Source organism: Quercus suber, unplaced genomic scaffold (assembly GCF_002906115.3).
Source record: "Quercus suber isolate HL8 unplaced genomic scaffold, Cork oak 2.0 scaffold_128, whole genome shotgun sequence".
NCBI lineage: Eukaryota > Viridiplantae > Streptophyta > Magnoliopsida > Fagales > Fagaceae > Quercus > Quercus suber.
The window spans coordinates 287,145-311,319 of record NW_027069591.1 but is presented as its reverse complement, the minus strand read 5'-3'; the positions used below and the strand labels follow the sequence as shown (position 1 = coordinate 311,319).

At 34.1% G+C, this 24,175-nt stretch overlaps 1 protein-coding gene across 1 annotated transcript; it reads left to right on the top strand.

Moving 5' to 3' along the window:
* Positions 1-601: 601 nt before the first annotated feature.
* On the top strand, positions 602-23,734 carry LOC112021086 (serine/threonine-protein kinase STY46). Its single transcript, XM_024053653.2, has 17 exons — positions 602-769; positions 880-1,175; positions 2,856-2,970; positions 7,970-8,082; positions 8,293-8,412; positions 10,903-10,975; positions 12,992-13,102; positions 13,768-13,818; positions 14,596-14,735; positions 14,836-14,943; positions 17,859-17,932; positions 18,665-18,840; positions 20,750-20,845; positions 21,584-21,664; positions 21,791-21,841; positions 23,162-23,302; positions 23,400-23,734. The coding sequence occupies exons 2-17, from the start codon at positions 1,012-1,014 to the stop codon at positions 23,427-23,429; spliced, it is 1,644 nt and encodes a 547-aa protein (XP_023909421.1). The 5' UTR covers positions 602-769; positions 880-1,011; the 3' UTR covers positions 23,430-23,734.
* Positions 23,735-24,175: the final 441 nt, after the last annotated feature.

Below are 24,175 nucleotides of genomic sequence, written 5' to 3'. Positions count from 1 at the left end.
TCAGAATTTAAAATCCCCCTTCCTTCAATTATCAAAGAAGAATTTCATCCGTTGTCAATGAGAATAAAATATCATAAAAATATCATAGACGAATAAAATGATAAAGAAATTTGCAACACGTTTTTCAAGTTAATGGGCGTCCCCAAACTCTGACAGTGCCATAGAAAACTGGCAAGTGAATCTAACAGAGCCCGTACCAAAAAAAACAAAGGCCAATTGCGTGATAAACAACACAGTAATGGCATGACCGCACCGCACCTGATCCTGTTGTTATTTTTGCCCAGTTGGTACGAAATGGCCTTCTTCTTATAAATTCCATTTTTGAGTCTGTCAAAAGGTCTTTTTTGAGTCTGAGACCCAATCCAAACGTCTGCAAAAAGTCTCCACCGTGAATTCCCTCCAATCTAAAGGGCATTTCCGTCACTCCGGTCCCTCCAAAGCTTTCATTTTAAAATTGCCAAAAAAGTTCACAATCCTATCCACTCCACGCCTCTTTAACTTTTTGTAAATTTTTTTTTTTTTTTTACAATAATAATTGATTAATTAAATGATTAAATTTATTTTGTTTTAATAATTTGGTCAGAAACAGAAATAGAAAAAACTGAAAAAAGCCTCCTCAAGTCTACGTCTAGGCCCGCACGGGGACCATGTCCTTTCTCTCCGTTCTTTTTCATGAGTCTTCTCTTCTTCTCTCTATCTATACTATCTCCAAACTTCAAACCCAAACCTGACATTCTTCAAAAACGTGCCTTCTTTCTCTCTCTTGAAAGTACTAGCACTCAACTTTGAGCTCTATCTTTTTTTTTATTTTTTTTTATAAGTTTTGGACGAAAATACCCTCCATCTTCGTACATAAATCTTGATTCTATTTTTCTACAGTCAAAGATCCCTCTGCTGCTAAATCAATATTCAGGAGTTTCAGATTCTCTCTCTCGGACATGAAAGTTCTGCTCAGTACAATACTATCAATAATAGCAATAGTAAAATAGCAGTGGAAAAAAAATTAAAAGTATGGATTTGATCGAGGGCGTCGGAGAGAGCTCGTCGCCGCCGCGCGCTAACGATTTGCGAAACGACGTGTACAATCGATTGGTGGAGAACGGTCACGAAGAGGCGGTGTCGAATCCTGAGTTTCGCGACCTCTTGGACGCTCACTTCAATCGCTTGCCCCCAAGGTACTCTTTACAATTTCATCTCCGTTTTTTTTTTTTTTCCTTTGAATCTGTGTATTTTATTGTTGTAAACCTGATTGCGATCACTTTGTGAATCGGTTACGAATAGATGTGCATGTATTATCAGTGTTAGTTATAGGAATAGATTGTGGATTTTTATTTTTTATTTTTTTATTTTGACCAAGTATGATGACTTGGAAATTATTGTGATGCTGAAGATAACAAGTTTGTGTTTCTTTCTTGCTGTTTTTGATTTCAGAATAGAATCTTTCAAATCAAATTCCGTGTTTTTGGGAATGGTATTGCTTTTGAAAAAAATGTTATAAGAAATTGTGTTTTCATTTGAGAGATTATAGGAGGACTGTAGATTTTGAATTTGTATTGCCAAATGCATCACTGAGACGAAGAAGAACCGATAGACTTCTAAACATACTGTTAAAAAGCATTAGACCGTGTCATGTTGAATGGCAATGCACTATTAGCAACTAGGAAAACACCAACACAAGTAATCAAATTTTGATCACAGCAACTACACAAAGGAACTAGTTGACCAACACTGCAGAAGAAATATTCGGATTGATATGTAACTTGTTATCGTGGCACTTATATCTGCAAAAAAATGCCATTAGTGATACTCATCCTTAAAACCTTCCTGTGCCATTGAGGGCATTTCTCTCAAACCGGCCATGGTAGATGTGAGCTGCCCAAGCAATTTAAAGCAATAAGACTTAAAAGTTTTTAACCTTCATTTTTGTTGTAGGGCAATCCAACTCTGAATCACAGCAACCAGGTCTTCTAAAAATCAATCGCACCTGTAAATCTTTCATCCAAATATCTATTAAAAGATACCTACTTTCTAAAGCAATTACTCAAAACCTGCCGGCAATTTCATTTATAACTTTGGTTCTTTTATTTATATTAAACTTTGTAACAATCTGTCTTTAACAACCTACGAAGCTATATAAATGCCAGCCTAGGGATATACCTTGAAAATGGGATTATATAATTTCAGGGAGCTAAAGGAAGTTTCCCTCTAATAACTTCCAAGTTATATTCAATGTATAATGCCTGACTTTGACGGCAGCGGGAAAAGTGTCATTCCTACTGACAGCAGGCAAATAATCTTTTTTATTTTTATAAGAAAGTGAAGACAGCCGGCTAATAATCTTAATCAAAGGACTCTGTATTTCCATTAAAATTCCAGTCTGATGGTAGGCAACTTCAATCATATCTTCTGAATAGCTTGTGAGCACTTTAGATTTGGTGGGGAGGGCTGCCTTATACATCATTTGTCTGTTCCAGATGACCTTTAGGTTGCCAATTGGCATGTCATAAGAATATGTTTATTCCACAATTGTGTTTCGCAAATGCTTTAGCAATTTTACTTATTTTTAACATCCTTCTCAAATTCCCGGACCATTTAGCAGGTTCCTTAACTATCCGAAAGCTTTGTCCTCTCAAAATAGGTTTTTTCCAAGCATAGAGAACCATATTGTGGAAAAGCTTAGATGTTTGTTAACATGGACAGAAATTTTGCATTTTTTTTCCATTTCAAGGAAAAGAATTTTTTTAAACTTTGAATATGTAATTTTAAGTAGTATGGTGAGGATAGTTATGTGTTGAATAAAGCCTTTTATCTTGTGGGTTGATAAACTAATAGCTTTACATTTTCTTTTTCTTCAGTTATGGACTTGATGTAAATATGGATAGAGTGGAAGACGTATTATTACATCAAAAGCTTCTTGCCATGGCAAAGGACCCGGAGAAGCGTCCTGTTTATCATATCCGTTTCTTGGAGGTTAAACCTTTCATTTGATTCAATAACAACATTTGGATTATTATTTTTTGGTTAATTAAATTCGCTTCAAGTTCAAGTGGAGAACCTATCTCTTTTGACGCATTTGTTATGCACAATGAAGTGTTTGAAGAATATAGCTTGATTTAGGTTTCCTCCTACTTTTCTTTCACATTAAATGATCATTAAAGGGGAAAAAGAAACAAACAAGAAATGTTCGAACTAGATATACATATGTTCTTGTTTCCATATGATATTGATAGACACAGATGTATGCATTTGATCATAAATTTGTTTGATCTCAACTATATGTCTAAAGTGTTTAGATAGCATAAAATCAGGGCACTTAACACTGATAGAGATGTATATGTGTATTGCTATTACCATATGCAGTCAGCCCCCTTCAGATTGGGTTATATAAGAAAAGCTGTTAGAAATAAGGATAAAGAGTAAGTGATTTCATGTGAATCTTTACAAATCAAAGTGGCAACTTATCGACCTTTGCTTGTTGTATGCTTGATTATATTGTGGAGTGCTGGGCTTAGAAATGTTATGGGCACTATAGTTATCAGTAAAAAATGTGTAGATTTGGAAATAATAACCTATCAAAAAAGGAAATAATCATCATATGAGGAGCACTGGTAGTAATGGCTATGTACTCCACCGTAATTTGGGTTGAGATACCTCACTAATTTTCTTTTGAATAAAAGGTGTTAAAATAAGGGCTTTTTTATTTATGAATTCATAGTGTGGAGTTTGATATGAGTGTCAGTTTAGTTCTTGCAAGTTGTCCTGATTTGAGCAAATAAAACTTGGACTTTAGGTTTGTGACAAATTAAACATTTTGTTAGTATTTTCCTTTAAAAAATTGATGGAGCTAATCACATGATGTGCACATGTTTCTACCACATCTTCAATAATTTCGAAATGCCATTATTACTATGTACACCATCATGTGATTAAATCCATTAGGCTTTAATGGAAAACATTAACCAAAGGCTTTATTTGTCACAAACCTGAAGTCCATGGTGTTATTTGTTCAAATTGATACTCACATCAAAGTCTACTGGTGGTTTTTTGTAAAACCCTCTAAAAATAACGACACATAATTCTATGTTAGTTTGGTTTTTTAAGGCTCCTTGGAGGGGTCTCCTTTATATAGACAGCTACTTGGGGGAAGATCCTTACATGTGACAATCTCATTAAGATAGGCTACACGTTACTAGGATGGTGCTGTATATATTGGTGCAGTGGAGAGTTGATGGATCATTTACTGATACATTGCACTATTGCTTGTGATTTGTGGAGTTTTGTTTTTAGATCTTTAGGGATTCAATGGGTGTTACCAAAAAAGTCATTGATCTTTTGTTAGGTTGGAGGAATAAGGTTGGCAAACATTCATCGGATATTTGGAACTTAGTCCTTTTATGTTAGATGTGGACATAGTGGAGGGAACTGAATCGTCATACTTTTGGGGATACAGAAAGTTTGGTGACTCAATTGAAAATGTTGTTTACTAAATGTTTGCTGATTGTTCTCATTTGTGGGGTTTTACTGATGGTAATTCCCTAGCTAAATTTAAAGAGTTGCTACACTTCTGCATATAATATCTCTTCCATATAATTCTTTAGGCTTCTTTTTTTGATAAGTGTATGCACATGAAGTAGCCTTTTTTCAATTAAAATATCATTACTTACAAAAAAGAAAAAAGAAAAAAAGAAAGTGTGTTAGTAGTGCATTATGTCCTCTAATTAGTGCCAGAATAGGAAAGAGGCTGAAGTGGAAATTAAGAAAAAGGCAAAAGTTGTGCATGATTTAGAATACTGCAAAGATGGTGACTGTTGGCATTAGTATTTATGATTTGGAATGTACTTTCTGATAATTTGTTTTTTGTCTGATAATCATAATGTTTTATATTGCTACAACTTTATACATCTTTGTTACTCTTATCACTGCTTGGAATTTTAAAAGCAGCTTAGTTAATGTGTTGATATTGATATACTGTTTGGTTAACAAACATGGGAAATCAGATTACTGTATGTTTTTGTTAGAATATTGGGTAAAGTGATTAAATTTACCATTTCCTGTCAAAGCTTTTAGGAGAAATGATCATTTATCATGGTATCAAACCCTGTTTTCACTCTACATTCCATTTAAAAGTAAAAAATCCCATGTGTTGGGCTCCATTTATTAAAGGGAAGTTTGAGCCATATGTGAGAGGAAGTATTAGAATATTGGCTAAGTGATTAAATTCACCATTGCCTATCAACTCAAATTTTGGGGAGAGCAAATAATTTATCAGTCTTCTTTGATAATGTTAATAGACAAAAGAACTGTAGTGACTTATTTAATCTTGTGTCTGTAATCTTTTTATGCAGTGTCTTTTATTCTTAGTCAGTAGTGTATCCATCAAGAAGTAAAAATATGTGTATATGATAAGAGTATCAAAAGATTCCTTTTCTATGTAATAAGGTGTATATAAACATAGGTTGGTCATGTTAATAGATCCAGTTTTTAGGATTTCAGAGAATGCTAGTGAGTTTCTTGCAAGCTGCCAAGGAAGCTAATGTCAACACCAGTACGAGAAGATGGTAATTGCACACTTTTCTTGCTGGCTTTGAGGATCCAAAATAAATGTCTTCCCTTCCTTTCTAGGATGTCCAAAACTAAGTGTCCTCATTCTTAAAGTTGATGTATTTGTCTGTTAAGTTTCCCATCATACCCTTGCAAAAAAAAAAAAAAAAAAAAACCTCATTAAATGTCATGCCTCATCCCCACTTCTTAAAGGACATTATAGGCCAATGAGCTCTAGCTAAACTGGCACCTCCTCCCGTTGTAAGTTCTTGGTGGAGGGTGAGGTCATGGGTGTATGTGTAACTTACCAATAAACAAATATTTTATTCATTATCAACCGTGCCTTTTTGACATTCTATGAATCAAAAGAAAAAAGAAAAAAAAAAGAAGAAAAAAAAAGACCCTCATGTCAATGAGATAAAGTAAAAAAATTGTCCTGGAAAGTAATTTAGATTTTCTATGTTATATATTTATTATAGAAGCTTGAGCTCTTCAGCACATAATCATTGTTCGCAAAAAATTAATTTAATTTTTTCCGCCGCTTTAGTGAGAGGATCTATGTCTCTATTTGTGTGTCTAGAGCTATACATATATATCCCTTGTAGGTAACTTAGTATATGAAACTTCAAATTGTTTCTAATTGAAAATATTTCAATATTTTTATTTTGCAGGATCTTGAAAAATATCAGTAAATTTTTAACTTATTTTATCTTGTGCTCCAGTATGTAATCATTGTTTACAAAAAATTAATTTAATTTTTTTCCACTGCTTTAGTGAGAGGATCTATGTCTCTATTTGTGTGTCTAGAGCCCTTGTAGGTAACTTAATATATGAAACTTCAAATTATTTATAATTGAAAATACTTTAAATTGTTTCTAATTGAAAATATTTCAATCTTTTTATTTTGCAGGATCTTGAAAAATATCAGTAAATTCTTAACTTATTTTATCTTGTGCTCCAGTACGTAATCATTGTTTGCAAAAAAATAATTTAATTTTTTCCACTGCTTTAGTGAGAGGATCTACGTCTCTATTTGTGTGTCTAGAGCTACACATATATAACCCTTGTAGGTAACTTAGTATATGAAACTTCAAATTGTTTATAATTGAAAATATTTCAATCTCTTTATTTTGCAGGATCTTGAAAAATATTATTCTTAACTTATTTTATCTTGCAGTGATACATAATTTATTGAAGCAATATATTGTTTATTTTTAAATATGTTTTAATTTTATGTATTGCTGCAATTTGCATGATCTGTGCTATCTTATCTTTTTACAGTCCTGCTTTTTTTTTTTGGTTATATATATATATATAAATAAAAAAAAGAAAAAAAGAAAATTTATTTAAATTAAATGGCCGCAAAAGAAGCTTTTTCTTCCCTGGTTAGTGCTGATGAGTTCTCTAGCTCAAACGGCACCTCCTCCTCCCTAAGAAAGGGTGAAGGGTAAGGTCATGGGTTCAAAACCTACTTGGTGAGTGTGTAACCCACACCCCTCTTCTTTTCTTTTTCTTTTTTCTGTTCCTTGAAGGTTGCATGCGTAAACTTACCAATAGCAAAAAAGAAAAGAAAAAAGAGAGTAATCTGTATGTCTGATTAGGCATATGAGTTTCTTCTAAAAAAATTGAAACCCATTCTGTCCCCACACGGTCATTCTCACTTTGATCCTGCACTGTTATTTCCAGTTCTTTACTATTTTCTTCTTATCAGAAAAAAAAAAAGTTCTGTACTATTTTCCTGGTCAAGCCAATTGCATAGTGGTCCAAATGCATACATTACATTTTCCCCAGACACATGGCCTAATTTCTATTTCTCATGCTCAGAATCCCCTATTTTCTACCTTAGATTTAAAAATTATATATTTTTTGATTGATTTGTAAGTGTAATCTTTATATGGTAAACCTCTTTGGAACATACAGCAACCAAGCTTTAGTCACAAAATTTTGGGATCATATATGTATTCTTAATAAACTCAAAATTGTTCACATGAATTCTTTTCCACCATTTTATTCTATCTGATGTCATACCCTCTGTTACCTCCTCTTAGGAACATATCAAAGTTTGTGTTTCATATCTGCTTTTAGTTAATGGCTAGCTTTGAATTGTTGTTGTTGTTGGTAAGATTTGATCTGGCCCAATGCATGGTGAAGTTTGTATGCCATGTAATCTATAGAGAGAACTACAATCTAAGTTCACATGCTGATTTTTCACTCTATAAATTTAGAAATCCTGTCTACCATTGTATGCTAAAACCTTGGAGAATCATACTTCAATGAACATTGTATTTTGTTACCCTATGTAATATTGGTTTTGATCTTTCCTTCTCTTTGCTTCGAGCCATGTACCTCAAAAATTTTCCCCTTGTTTGCTTCTCTATTTACTCATGTTAATCATTTTGAATTTTTTTATTTTTCTCTTTTTGGGCAGAGTATGTATACTAGAACAGATAGTGATGGTGATCAGCAATTAATAAGTGCTTTATCTACCCCAAGGCCATCTTGTGATACTTCTGATGAAGGAGTCGTGCCAACACATAAGAGGTATTCCACGTTTGCTGGTCCTACCTATGTGCTTGCTTGCAGTCCTCTTTATTTATAGATTTATTTTTTACTTGATGAAAAAGTGGTCATCTTTCTCATTTTTTGTGCCTGTATGGTTCCAGGGACTGTAGTTCTAATTTTCAGGTTGTGTTTGTGTTTGTTTGTTTGTTTTTTTCCCTGCATTACTTATTAGTGTCATTTCTGAATTAGAATCAAGGATTGTGCGATTGACTTTGAACCTTGCTCTAAGCTTGAGGACCTAAATTTAGATGTTAAAAGGAATCCCGAAGACATGGAGGAGAGATATCTTACAAAGAACCATTCTGGAAGGTACCACAGCAAATCTTTGTTAGCATTTCTTCTGTTTCTCTGTTATTTCTGAATATTTAAGGCACCACTGTCATTCATTATCCTATGGATAAGCAAGATTGTCCTACTTTTGAGAACATTTACGGACAATTGGCCTTTTTGTTGGTACAGTGGTTTTAATATGTAGTACTTCGATAATTTCCAATATGTTGCTCTTTGATACTTTTTTCACTTACAGAATTAGGGTTTTATTTTATCAGTAACCATTTTATCTGAAGTGAAAGGTCATACTGAAATTGAAGCATTGGCAGTGTGATGGAGACAGCATCCTGATATAATAATAAAGGTTCAATAATTCTACATGCTTGGGTGATTCACCCATTTAGATCTGCCCCTGCACTACTAATGAAGCAAACACAACTCCCTATTTTCTGGCCCTGGGGGAGAAGAGGGGGGGGGGGGGGGGGATGTTGGTGTGGGAAAGGGAGTAGGAGAAAAGCTCTCTGATGTCTCCTTCCTGCAATAAGTAGAATGATTGAAAGTCCCCTGTAATTAGTTGATACATGATTTGATCCTCAGGTTAGCACGTGGAGTAAATATTGCAGACTTTCCATTTTCCTAGTGTATGTATCAATCAACTCTTGTTCTTGCTCACTTATTTGAGGCAGAATTAGCTAAAATGTCTCATCTTCATAACCTTCTCAACAGTGAAGAAGTTCTTTGCAACAAAAAGTAGTCTGAAACACTATATGCATTTATGCTGTCTGTAAAATCACTGGACGTAATTGTGGGCTATCAATCAATCAAGAAGCTGGCCCAAGTCAGCAATCTCTTCTGTCTGTTTGTAGATGACTAGGCTTTTTAGTGAGGTCTTTTACTGGTGCTTGGCCTGTATGTTGCAATCCGGTGTAGTTGTTTTGGGGAATGAATGAAGTGGTTTATACCTATTATGATGCCATCTGGACAGAATCATCAATTGGTTCGCCTAGGAACCGTTTGTCTCACTAGGTTCATTAAAAGTTCATTCAGCATTACTTGCCATTCACATTACTGTTTTTGAGTTTCCTTTTGATGTTTAAAAATGAGAAATGTCTCAAATTAAACAACAGATATGTTTAGGAACAAGAAAATTAAAGGGCATTTTTTGATGCAGTGGTCCCATAAAATATGGACAAAGTTTATATGCAACCAGTTTTGAGGAATTCCACCAAACTGGGTTAGGTGGCATATTTTGAAGCTGACATCTGTCCTAAATCAGTCAAGTTTACCAAACACTCTTAACCAGTCCGACAGCAAACAAAACCCCAACCCCTGTCTCTCCCCTCACCCAACGAAGGACCACCACAAGTCCACAACCCCAAACCATACCACCACCACAACCACCAGTAAAACAAATACCACATAAAAATAAAACAGATTAGCTGGAAATGTTAAGAATAAGACGTCAAACATATTTGATATGCCAGTCTTGGATTTATAATAAACATGCATGTCATTGTTTATGTAATATATAGATGTATACATGCAATGCTTTGAAATAAAGCTCATATCTTTAATTTTAGAATTTTAAAAAGAAAAACTTATTCTTGTAAATTTTTTATTGTGCTTAAGCACTAACACATCAAACGTGAATTTAAATGAAAACATAATAGGCGAACTGTAAAATGTAGAATAAGTCATGGGAGGAACAGTTTGGGAGAGAGATTTGACTGTTTTTTATCCTTGAACATGAGAATAGAATTCTTATCAGACAGAAAAAGTAGAGCTTTGTGTTTCTTTTGTGATCCGCCTAAGGCATATTTACATTCCTTTGACCCATAATCCTCTATTGAGTTGAGTTGTTTCTGCATTATGTTTTCTAAACGTCCTGTTTTAGAAGTATTATAGTATTTATTTATGGTTAATTATAAAGTGTCCCCATCTTTGAAAACTGTCACTAGACCTACTTGTGTTTTGGAGTAAAATGTAATCATCATATTTTTTGCCTTGATGGATTCTCCTATGTGAATTGCACGTGCTGCATGAAACACAAAATTTATCCCTCAGTTGGCCCTCATAATAAAATCATCATTTTTTGGCCTTGATGGATTCTCCTACATGAAGTGCACATGCTGCATGAAATACAAAATTTAGCCCTCGGTTGGTCCTCAGAGGGTGCGGCAACAGAGCTGATTTGTTAAAAAATTAAGAACAAAAGTGTTATACTACCTCTTCCGTGAAGCTTTGAGCCATATTAAGGGCCAATTGATAGCTAAATTTAGTGTTTCAAGTGTCACGTATAATTCACGTGGTAGAATCAATCAATTGGAATGGAAAATATGACAAGTTTCTTTTTACTCCAAATCACGGGAAGGGGTAGTGATGGTTTCCAAAAGATAGGAAGATAATTTGTAATTAACCCTAATCTCTGGGAGATAATTTATAATTTATTCAAAGATGAACTTTATGGTGTTAAACAACCTTTACCATCTTTCAGTAAGTTAAGTTGACCGTTGGTGAAATACAATGCAGGCAAGAACTTTCACATGTTCCAATACATGAAGTAATATTTTCTACTACTGACAAGCCGAAGCTTCTAAGTCAGGTATGTTGAGGCGAAACATATTAATTTTTTTATTATCAAAGTTCATATTACTTTTTCAGGTTTATTTTCAGTTTATTTTTATTAGAATAATGGTTATTAAAATTTAATATACAACTCTTTTGGGGTCAGGTGGTAGTTTATCGCAGTATCAGAGTAGGTGGTCTTGAATTTGAACTGTGTCTCCACTCAACTTCCATTTTAAAAAAGTTAAAAAAATCTCATGTGTTGGGTCCTACTTTTTTTGGGGGGGAGGGGGGCTCACTCATGATAGGGATTGTTGGAATATTGATTAAATTATCAAAATTCACTTTCATAATGGCTTAAGCTTTTGGGATCTTTTGGGATCAAGTGGTAGTTTATCAATCTTCATCATTGTCATGGTTTTATATGAACTAGTAATGCTCTCAAATGAAGCAACTAATTTATGACTGAGGTTCCCCTAGCCACTTTTATATCCAATATTTGTGTTCAAATTTTCAAACACCTATTCTTGTATGAGATGAACTTGATGTAGTAATACTCCTAAACACCCATCCCCCCCCCCCCCCCCCCTTTTCGTAAAATAAAAAAATAAATTTTTTCAAACGTAATTCCATGAATTTAAGATCATAAACTGAGTCCACTGAGGGCAATTCTTCTATTTGGTTGTCCTAAATTTTTCTAATTATTGAAACTTCTTTAACGTTGTAGGGTTCGTGGTGGCTTCCGTATTTTTACTATAATGTTTTCAATTGAACAATTACTCTTGGTATCTAATAGGTGCAGTTTTTAAAATACCTAAATGCAATGTATTTTTGGTGTTCAAAGTAACTTTGCACAATTTGAGTTCCCATGGAAATATCTCTGATTACAATAAAGGTTGTTCCTTTGCACAAAACTCACTTTCGCTGGGTCTGGGAGAATTGATTGGTGGGAAGGTGACCCTACTGCCTGTGACAGGGTTGGAATTAGACATTTTATTTTTAGCATCTAGGTGTGTTTATAGTAAGGTTGCAATGGGGCAGGGGCTGATTATGCTGAATATTGTGATCCGATAATGGGGGTAGTTGAATTGTAAACTTTGGAAGATTAGGGTTAGACAAGACGAGAGAGGACTGAAGGAGGAAAAAGATTAGAAAATAGTATACTTATATACATTCATACATATTAGAGTGATATGACATGATTACAAGAATATCCTTAAGGTAATACAAGGATAACAAGTCAATTATAAATAATTATGTGACCACTAATTTTAACAGAGGTGGATGAGCCCGAAGGATGGGTTACAAAAAGGTTTTGTAGAAGGATGCCATAATGTTTGTGGTGAGTGTTACTGGAAATGGTTGAAATTTCATGGCCCTTGTGGTCTGGTTGGTGGTGGTAGAACAGGCGGTTGGGGTTAGGGTGGCTGAGTTTGTGGTTGAAATTGGTAATGGTGACCACAACCACTGTGGGCAGAGGCCCTTATTACTATGGACTAGACCGATTAGGGGAATGCTCCCGGAAAGGTCATAGACATTCCCTTGGAGCCTCTAAATAAAGGGTTGGCACTTCTCCCCAAATCTTTCCAAGAGAATGCAATTCATTTGGATGAGCTTATTTTATCTTAAAACATGAAGTACTACTTTTTAAAGCATCACCTTTTGATGATATAGTTGTACTTTTGTACAACAAACAAAATAAGCTGATGCAAATAAGCTCTTCCAAACACACGCTAGATTTGTTCAATTCACCCAAATCTTATATTTCTTTTATTATTTGTTTATATATATATATATATATATTTTACGTTACTTGCACTGAGGGAAGAAACAGATAGGTTCTTATCAAGTTGGATTATAGACATATTGTTCTTGACAAACTACAATATATAGTTCCTTTTCTGAACATAATTTTATAGCATTAAGATAAACTTACAGCCTTCAGTTTTCTGACAAACTCCATTGCCCTTCAAGAATTATAACTACCATGAGAACTACAAACTGGAAAAACATCAAGACTGAAGTTTAATAACCATATGTTATTTTCTTCTAGCTTTCTGCATTGCTTTCGGATATAGGACTGAACATCCGTGAAGCACATGTATTCTCAACAATTGACGGCTACTCTTTGGATGTGTTTGTGGTGGATGGGTGGCCTGTTGAGGTACTTATCATATTCTATTGATTTATTGTCTTTCACTTTGCCATTTGTATTTTCGGGATTTTGTTTCTCTGTTGTTATTTTTCTCTTTACATGTTTTGAATTACAGTTACTTAAAATCTATTGCCTTTCTTTGCTTTTTTCCAACTGTAATGCTCTAAATTTAATTGTTATAATTTTTTTCCTTAATATTATTCCTCAGTTGCATTATGATATTACTTTACATCAGTGGATGGGCACGTCATCGTGGTTTTGTTTCTTCACTTGTAATGCCATTCAAAAAACCAGAAAAAGAAAAAGAAAAAACCAAAAATTTCAATTTTGTTATTGGTTGTTAATTATAAAAAAAGTTGTAATTAATTGTTGCATATTTGCAGAACAATTGATTTGTGTCAGTAATTATTTTTCGGCTTCTAGTTGAACTTCATCGAACATTGTCATACAAAGTTGTTTTTTATTTTTTTAAAATTTTTTATCGTTAATAAGTCAAGCCCTTACATTTGATGAATCTATCATGTTTGTGTTTCAAACTGGTTAAATTAAACGAATTGTGACTTATCCCAGGACAGTGACCTCGTAATATATTAAGGAGCATTGTGATTATATCCTTTTATGACAGGGATCTGTGCTGAGTCCAAATGTTGCTGACTTTGCAATGTTGTGGCCAGGATACAGATGGTTTGATTGAAGCTATGGAAAATGCAGTTGCTAGAAGTGAGGTAATTTGTGTTTCAATGTAATTATAGTCTGTTGTTTGGTGTTATTTATGGGTTCTTTGGATGTTGAAATCATATCCTGGAAGAATGGTTCTCTGTGGCTATGAGCTTGTAGTGTATGCATAGAGATTATAAAACCAGAAACACAGTTTGTATCAGGTTTACTTGAATAACACTCTTCACATAAGTCTTGGAAAGGAGTCAGTACTGCCACTTTTATAAAAAAATTAAAATGGCTCCAACTCAGAGGACTTTCCTGGGACTCTTTTATTTTATTTTAAAATACCATTTTCTTTAAATTTTCCCTTAATATTATTTCCTGGGACTTACCTTCTCTAATTGTGAATCTCTCTCTCTCTCTCTCTCTTCCCGCGCTCCATCATCTCTTCTTATCTCCTAATTAATCTACTTCTATCTTCTTCTTCTTTTTTGTGTTTTTTTGTGTGTGTGTGTGTGTGTTTTTTTTTTTGGAAATCATTAATTTGAGCATTTGGGTTCAATCCCCAACCCCACTATTCTTATATGTTATACAGCCCTCAATAGAACCAATTTGCATTTGACAGTTTGTGTCTATCTTTTGGAACTAAAGTATTTTCCTTATGTTTTTGAGCCAATATCTCAAATTTTCCATTATTAAAGTTTGTTTGGTGCAATTGTGATGTGTAGTGTCTTATTTTCTTGTCATTGTTTTTGGTCCCAGTGGATCATTTTTATATCCATCTCTTTATCTGCTCGTAAGTGAAAAATGAAGATCAGTGAAAGTGTAATTTGGAAATATAGGGATCATGGTCACGTTCTTCATATTCTCATTCAGCTGTGGAAAAAGCATTGTCTGCAGAAGCAAAATCTGGAGATTGCGAAATAGATAGAAGATTATTGAAGGTGGGAGATAAAATTGCATCTGGCTCTTGTGGAGATCTGTAAGTTGTGTTTTGATTCTGTTGGTCAATTACCCCCTACCTCCAAAAAAATAGTCTCTTATTTATGTTGCTCACCATTCTATTGCTTTTCATCTTAAAGGTATCATGGAGTTTATCTTGGTCAGGATGTTGCTGTTAAGATTCTTAGATCTGAGCATTTGAATGATGCTCTAGAGGATGAGTTTGCTCAAGAAGTGGCAATTCTAAGGTGAATAACTTAGCAGATGTTAGAAATATTGTTGTACTTCTAATTCAATTGTCAATGTTTTTTTGATATATCTTGCTAAGAAAATCATATTACAATGTAGCAGTCTGTAAACATTCTCTATCCTAGTTAACTTTTATATATTCTAATTTTTAAAAAATCTTTCCATTCTTATTTTCCTTGATCCGCTTGGCATGGTTTAAAAAGTTGAATATTGATAGACCATAGACCAGAAAAGCGACAGGTTCAAGGTTAATGACCAAGTTGGACATTATGTCATATCTTATTTTCCTAGATCCACTTGGCATGGTTTTAGGAAGTTGAGCATTGATATACCTGAGAAGTGACAAGTTCAAGATTTATAAGTCAAGTGGTGTTTAACTGAGATTGGCCAATATGTCATAAAAAAATAAATTAATAGTTAGTTAATTTTAATAATAAACTAAATAAGTAAAATTTAGTGAAATTTACGTAAAAAAATATTAATGATTTTCAAATAATCTTTCACAATGTATATAAAAAAGCAAGATGATAAAGAAACCTAAAATATATTATCACAATTCAAGTGATATAACCCACAAAAAAAACTTTCTTTGTAAAGCATTCTGCTGTCCACTCCAATTTGAATTCAATAACCATGTTTTTGGTCTTATCAAGCCCTACCAACCACTTCTTTCTTTTTCTCTCTCTCAATCATCATAAGTTTCTGAACAATAAGGTTGCAGTAGACCTTGAAATAGGATGAAAATTAAAAGAGAAAGATGAAACTTATAACCAAGGAGCAAGGTGACTTGTTATAAAGATGAAGAAGAAGGTGACCAACTAGTTTGTGAGAAGGAGAAACATGGCAATGGATTGGAAGATCAGTTGATCTGAGAGTGAGAGCAAGGCAGGAGAGAATGGTGAGAGAGAGAGAGAGAGAGAGAGAGAGAGAGAGAGAGAGAGAGGTGATGGTAGTGGGTCTATTTGCTACAGGTGGGCAGATCAGCAACTGAGGCTATAAACGATGTCATCGAAGTCTTATTGAGAGAAAAAAAATCCTTTTGAGACACTGGGGAAAGGGAGAAATATGTTTAAAATTTGTGAGGCCTGTGAAAACTTTGCTGGTTGAGAGGTTCAATTGCAGGTTGAGAGAAGTTCCTTCTAGTTTTAAGGTGGAACGGTTTTGGAGGCTCAATTGGGCTGTTTTAGGTCCCGGTTTATGATTAGGCTGATCTGACCATTTATTATGGCCCACTTTTAAAACCGTGCCTCTTAACTTATTGAGATATAGAAAAATAGAATAAAATTTCAAAACGTTAGCTCCCTCCTAAAAAGTATATGATTGGTTTGGTTCCAAATTCAAGCAAAAAAAGCATTTGTATGAAAATTTTTTTTCCATGTTTTTATTTATTTTTTTATTTTTAAGTAAACATATATAGATACATGTGTTCTCTAAGTATATGATTGGCATATTAACATGTTAGTCTATTCTGTCAATGAGTGCATTGACCATGTGTACTCCACCTTATGCTACTTCCTAAAAATCTTGCACTGAAATCAAAATATAAATTTATACGTATTTAATGACAAACTTGCTAGAAGACATATGGTACGGTAGTATGAATGATATGTGCAATATATTCATTCTAAATGTAATTGATGTTTAAGTGACAGCCTTGTGGTAATAATGTTCATTATGCTGTCCCATGTTTGTGGTTTGCACGCCACCTTCCCCCTCCCCTCTCCCTACCCCAAAAGCTACCTATCAAAAAGGGGGAAAAAAAGCAGTTGGAAAATATCTTCATTATTGGTCACAGTACCTGTCTTTGCTTACAAAACCATGTAGTCTGATGTTGTAAAATCTTTCCACATGACAGAACTATATACATGTCCCCTCCCCACCCCCCCCCCCCGCGGATAAATAACAGAACTGTATACATGTTATTCTCCAAGTTATTGAGTTTGTATATATTTGCACATTTTTATACAATACATGATACAAAAAGCACGCTAATGTGAAAAATATTATATGATCCTGATATGATCACCTTTTTGAGGTTAACTCTCAGATCATTGGCGGGGCTTTTTGTTGGCAAAAGCCATTGTAGTGTTTATTGTACACATGAAGGCTCTTAATTGGGAGGAATTAGTATCTAATCATTAAAGGATATTTATTGCTTAAGTTCTTCCCTCAAATCCAGAATTGGAGATTGAGGTTTTTGCATTAATTGTACTTCCTGTGTCTCTCAACTATTGATAAATGATTTTTATGTATCATATCCCTTTCTTTAAAAGAACTAAAAACATTTGAAATTAACTAGAAGTTAATTGAGTCAGTATTTCTTCAAATGAGAGCCTCGGTTCCTACATTTGCGATCACACTTTTTGGCCTGTATGGTAAGTTCAGCATCATGCTGATTTTGTGAGCATTGAAGATGCAATTATTATCTTTCATGCTTGAAGGGAAAATCAAGAATACATTATTCTTCTGAAAAATATTTTACTTAAATTTTATGTCTTCTTCATAATGAAGGAGGTCATCAATGAGAGGACGATGATTGAAATTAATTTCCTTTAGTCTCTCATTCATAGTAGTAGAAACATCTCCTTTTTATAGGTTAGTAACTAAACAAAATCATGAAATCGATTTTATAGAGTTATGATCATTGAATCTTCTATCAAGTCTGCAATAATACTGCCAGTTTGTGTCTAGCAGTTATTAATTAAAAATCCCTGAATGTATTGGTTACATGTCTTGTTCCTTCATCTTCATTATTTCCACCTCGCAGTAATTTCAAGATATTTTAATTTGTTGTCCTCTTGGCATTCTTGTGGCTATGGATTTGCTTTTGGTTGAGTTTCAAGATTACTGCTCATCATTTGTCATATGATTATTGAAAAACCTTTTTGTTATCTTCTTATTTGGGCTTTTGCAGGCAAGTCCGACACAAAAATGTTGTTCGTTTTATTGGTGCGTGTACAAAGTTTCCACATCTGTGCATTGTAACAGGTAGGGCCTCCTATTGGAAACTCAAATATATTTCCTTTGGCCCGGACGAGTATTTTTCATATCCCTTAAGTAGCTTCTTTTGTGGCTACTACTGCAAGAGAAAAGGAATGAATTTAAGATGTTTAAAGTAGTTTTACTTGAAGCGAGTTGGAAATACATGATAATATTTTCCATCAGCATAATTCACTCTAGTAATTACACCCCTAAGTTTTTTATTTAAAAAATATTTTTATCAGAATAAACTTTTATTGACATATGAAGAGCTGTGGAAGAAATTCCTTCTTTAACTTTCTAACTGGAGAAAATTATTCCAAAACAATATAAATTGCTTGGGTTGTCTCTCTTGTGGCCTGTAATATTAGGGATCTTTCACTATTATCACTCACTCAATATTCGCTGTTATGTGCTGTTCAGGAAATCAGTCTGTTATGAAGTTGCATTTCTGAGGAACTTGTCATTTTTCTCTTAATTTAAAATATGACTTCTGCATATTCTTCTCTAATTACTTGAATCTATTTTATTTGTAATCCTATAGGTTCATCAAGTCCATTGAAGTATATAACCATGCTTCTTTTGCATAAATAATGAATTTCTATTTTTATGTTTTTAACCTTTGGAGTTTGGCTGTTGGGGCTAGCTTGTAATTTATGTGCTTTTTTCTTTTTAAGTCTTCTGTCCTTTTTCCACTTTAGTAATCAGAAGACAATTCATGGATTTTGGTCTTCCGTGCAGAGTATATGCCTGGAGGAAGTCTCTACGATTACTTGCATAAGAATCATAACATCTTGGAACTCTCTCAGTTGCTGAAATTTGCAATTGATGTATGCAAGGGCATGGAATATTTGCACCAGAAAAATATAATTCACAGGGATCTGAAGACAGCAAATTTGCTGATGGACACTCAGAAAGTAAGAATTTATGAAGATTATTTGAGTGACTGATAGCTATAGCATCTTCTAAAGTATATAAAATGCACAATGATTGAAACCCTTGGGGCAAAATTATAAATAAATTTAGATGCTTGTTTCATTTAATGATCCATATACCAGGATTTTGCTTGACTAAGTGGTGGTGAGGTGGCAAAAGTATTCATTTTTGTCTTAGGCTCGAGATTACCGAAGGAGCTAAGTTGTCATCCTTTATTCACTTTTTCCATATTGGCTTTTAGTACTTAGAATCTTTTTCCCAATATGTTATTAATTCCTACATTGTTAAAATTGGGAAGAGGATTGCGTATCATCCGATTCTCAAACATTCTTCTGGAGATTCCTCCAGTGGGACAGAACATTGTGTATGTGTATCCTGTTTAGAAATTATTCTCCTAAGAATTGAGGTCTTAGTAATTAAATTATTTGTTAACATCTGAAGGTGGATTCAAATACATGGATGATAGGTTTCAATTTAGTAAAAGCATCTTTGGTATGTAATTGTGATCTGTTTTATTGGAAGTCCACCATAATACCAATGAATGGATCATGAAATTGGCTGAAAGAGTGAGCATTTTGAATCTCTCTTTCAATATTGATCTGAAAGAAATAAATAGAAATCCTATCCAGAATGTTAGTGGAGAATTTGTTTTTCAATATTATGTGCTTTAGTTGCAATATGGTTCTGTTGTCATGGTTTCAGATAGTGCAGCAATGGTCTAAATTTATTATTGTTTATGCTTGTATGAATAATCATCAACGGAAAGCCTGGGAGACTGGTTTGACCGGGTTGGACTTCTTGTGCCAGGATATTAATTCATTCTTCTGAAGAAGTATCTTATATAGTACAATGTACTTCATAGATTTTAAAAACTGTCGATTTACAAACAACCTTTAAAAAACAATTTAGGTATGTCAAATTTAAGTAGTTGACACTTGTCCTAGAGAAATTTGCAAACTGTATGGAAGAAATTTGCATAAACTTTATGGTACTTAATGGTGATTCTTTATCCCTCCGGCCAATGGTGCAGTTATACTCTCAAGAAATTTATGCCACTGGTAATTGTTTTTGAAAGTAAATCTAGATGTTGATATTAGTATTGATTTTTCCCCCTTTTGGTTGATATACTAAATTTGTTATTGTTTAGACTTGCATGAATAATCATCAATGGGAAAGCCTTGGCATCTGGTTTGATTGGTTGGACTTCTTGTGCTAGGATATTATACCCAATCTTCTGAACAAGTATCTATTATAGTTCAATGTGCATCATAGCTTTTAAAAACTTTCATTGCACAAGCAACCTTCAAGAATTGAAGTAGGTATCTCATTCCAATTTAAGTAGTTATTCGTATAGAGTCCCAGAGAATTTTTCATAAACTGTATGGTACTTGATGTTGATTTGAATATCCATATGGCCAATGGTGCAGTTCTTTAAGAAATTCAATGCCACTGTTATTTGTTTTCTGTTAGTAAATCTTGATGTTGATATCAGAATTGTGCTTACAGATAATAATTAGTTGGATTATAGTTTAATAGAATTAACTTTTAGAAAATTATCATCATCATTGTTATTTGGTTTTATGATTTTCTAGTTTTTAGATTTAGTATTTTGATTGTTTCTGCATGTGATTTCCCACTGGAGATTTCATTTCTTGCAGTGAATTGTGAATCTTTGTCATTACTATGCTCATCCTTGTACATATGTTATTGATCTTGCCATTATCATCCTGGGATAATATTTTGTTAGGAATAAGTATAGATTTTTTATGGTAAGACTTCTAATATTGATTGATTGTTCCATCTGCTTTAATCTCTAATCCAGTCATTTAAAGAGAGGAAGGGTTTCTCAATCATTTTTACAATGAATAATTTTGTATTTTTGGTCTCAAGGTTGTTAAGGTAGCAGATTTTGGAGTTGCTCGATTCCAAACTCAAGGGGGAGTAATGACAGCAGAGACGGGGACATACAGATGGATGGCACCTGAGGTCTGTTATTTAAGTTCAATATTTTTATATACTTTTTGAGCTTTCAATTATTAAAATATTGTGTAGTTTTTTTAAATCTTTATTATGGCTCCAATCAAGTATTTCATGGTGAATCTATCTCTTCCCACTTTTTTTACAGAGACCCTGTCTCTTATTTTCTTCAGTCATGACTTAGGTACTTGATTTTTCTTTAAATTAAAATGAGCTTATTGATTCTGTATCTTTTTTCTTTTATTTATTTATTTTGTCATTGCTCATCATTGATAGACACTGCTGGCATGTCCTCACCACCCAACCTCTTTCTCTTGCAGTCTTAAAGATTAATTCCTTGAATGAAGTTGTGTCTTCAGCTTACTTTTTTGGTACTTTGTAAATTACATGTGCCTCTTTCTGCAAACTAATTACATACATATGTCTTCAAGAGAAAAATGTTGGATTCCTTTATTATCTTGGCATGTCATTTGTGTGTATACGGGCATGCTTGCTTTGCAATTTTCCTTATGCTGTATTTGCTAATGCTTTAGTGGCCTAAGCTGATGTAGATCTTTCCTAGAGTGATGATATATACTTATTTTGCTTCATTTCGTTCACTGCCAGAAAAAAAATGGACCTTATAGCTTTGATTTTATATTCATTTTTTAATGTACTTCAGTTTTTTTACTCATATGCAACATGATGTATTTGCCAACTCCTTATTTACTTCTCATTTTTCTGCGGAATGCTGTTCTTTTTCACAAGGTTATAAACCATCAACCATATGATCAGAAAGCAGATGTGTTCAGTTTTGCAATAGTACTGTGGGAGCTAGTGACAGCCAAGGCATGTCCTCTTGTTAAAACAACCCTCAACTTATGTGCTCTTTCTTTCTAAAACAGCTCAATTTCAGTGATTTAAAGTCATAAATGTCAACATAATTTTCATTCATATAAGGTCTTTGTCTGGCAGGTTCCATATGATACCATGACTCCACTGCAAGCTGCCTTGGGTGTGAGACAGGTTTGCATATCTGTATTGCTGAGCCATGATTTAGTATTATAGCTTTTGCATCTACTATCAAATCACTGATGAGCTTTGTATTTGGATAAGTACCTCTGGAAACATGGCAGCAACTTAAACTATTCAACCCCCACACCCTGTGGGCATGTCTGCGGGACGATTAATAGTAATACATATTTGCATTGTGCATCATATGTGTGCCAGATGTTTGTCAATCTCTAAAGTCTAAAGCTTTTCGCTGCTTTAGAAATTTTGTTAAACTTCTTTTACATCTTAGCGGATCATCCAATTTAAATTGAATGAATCAACATCTGGCATGTTAATGCCTGATATTGAACGAACAGATGCTAAATGTTGACACTTCTTGATGAGACTTGAGAGAGGTAAGCCTTGATATTAGGGCATTTTGGCCACCTGCTCAACCTGATTTGACTAGTTTTTATGGCAGTAGGAGTGTGGCAGCAGGTTGGTTGTTTTGAAACCTGCCTCTTATGGGTCAAGTGTCGGTTTTTCCATCTGGGAATCTGAACCAACTGATTCCGTCCATCCCAACTGCCCTTACCTTCATGTCCAGCAAGATCTCTGTCCAGATAGTGCCTTCGTTGCTGGATCTGCAACTGCAGTCATATTTAATAGCTTTCAACCAGATCTGACCGCCACCCATGGACACCCGCACGATCAAGCCGCTGTTTCTGCTCTGTCGACAGAGGGTTCTGTCCTCCCCCACCTGATGTGGTAGGGTTAGGCGTCAGGATGAGCTTAAACCCGATTCGACTCATTTCATGGACACCCCTACTTGATATCATGGCTTTTGAAATGACACTTCTAAATTTCGGTGTGCACCTCGAAATAGAGTTTAGAATAGTTGTAGATTATACATGTATATGACAATTTAGGCTCATTAAGATTGACAAAATATAATAATTCAAAGATTAAAATGCAGTTTAGTCTCCTGAAAATCACACCAGTTGTCAATTTAACAAACGATGTAAATTTTAGGGGACTAAACTGTATTTTAGCCTTATTTTAATATCATTCACGCTCTTTCGCTAGAAGATCCCAAAATATTGAGTCTTAAACGCTGGTTTTAAGATACTTAAGACTGATATATTAGCATCTTGAACAGCAAGAAAGAATAAATGTAAATTTGTACCCAATTTGGGAAATTTGTGGAGGCCAAATGTCTTTTAGATTTCTTCTACTTCCTCTCCACTGTAGCATGTTAATGCCTTTGAGAATCTAGTATATTACACAAAAAGAGTTGGCTGAATACAAAAAAGCAAAGCTTCTGAATTTGTGTTCCTGTAATCTACTTTCTAGGGACTGCGTCCAGATCTTCCCAAGAATGCACATCCCAAGCTGTTAGAACTAATGCAGAGATGTTGGGAAGCGGTTCCTGATAATCGGCCTTGCTTCTCTGTGATAACATCTGAACTAGAAACTCTCCTTCAAGAAGTTCAGGTACTCCCCGAGCCACAAATATCATTTTCCTTTCCATTAATTATTCATTTTTATTTTTTATAGTATATTACATTTAATCCCAATATGTACATTTCAGATAACTTCAGAAGTAGTGAACGGTACTTGAACATTCCTAGTATGTGATATTCTAAGCGGCTCATTTTCAGGCATGTGGGTGAGGATTTTTTCTTCTTGTTTTTGGTTCTTCAGTTAGATATGAGGTAATTTTGTACAAACTGAAAGGAGAATTTAGAAGCCTCTGTGTAATACAAAGTGAGGAGAGTATCATGGTTTGTATTTGATGTATACACTCTTCCAGGGACTGTAAGAAAACCACGATAAAATCTCGGTGAAAATTGTTTTGAGCAATGGTCATACTTTAGAGTGGATATAAAACAATTACACTGGAACTAGTGCATGCCTTTTGTGACTGCTTCAGGTCTTGGCTTTTCAGCATTTCTGCCCCTATATTTGATTAGTAAAACTTGTTTCAACTAGTTGGAGCTGGATTGACAGCCAGGCAAATCCTGTACAAATTTAATAGTAGGTTCTCTTGCCTCAACTGACTTATTTTCCATTCCAGAATCTGTAGTGAACTATGACCGAATGGAATCAGTTGCATAGTCTTACATGATGCATCTATCTATAATTTTAAGACCACTATCTAGTCTTGCAGGATACATTGCTGTTCCATAATTTTATTTGTCACAGCACCTGGTCATAGCTCTGTGAACAGACTAGTATAATGTAATTCAATACATGAAGCAACTGCAAGTTTACAATCAGAATTCAGGGACATTTATTGTGTACCATTTCCTAATCATTCGTGGCTTACAATTTGTCATGCCAGCGAATATGAATGCGCGTCATTGA

Bases quoted from the DNA above. Each gene is read 5' to 3' on its own strand.
- LOC112021086 (XM_024053653.2), top strand. From the start codon at position 1,012: ATGGATTTGATCGAGGGCGTCGGAGAGAGCTCGTCGCCGCCGCGCGCT. The intron at 8,083-8,292 runs GTATTCCACGTT...TTTCTGAATTAG, and splicing joins GTCGTGCCAACACATAAGAG to AATCAAGGATTGTGCGATTG. The intron at 21,842-23,161 runs GTTTGCATATCT...TCTACTTTCTAG, and splicing joins CTGCCTTGGGTGTGAGACAG to GGACTGCGTCCAGATCTTCC.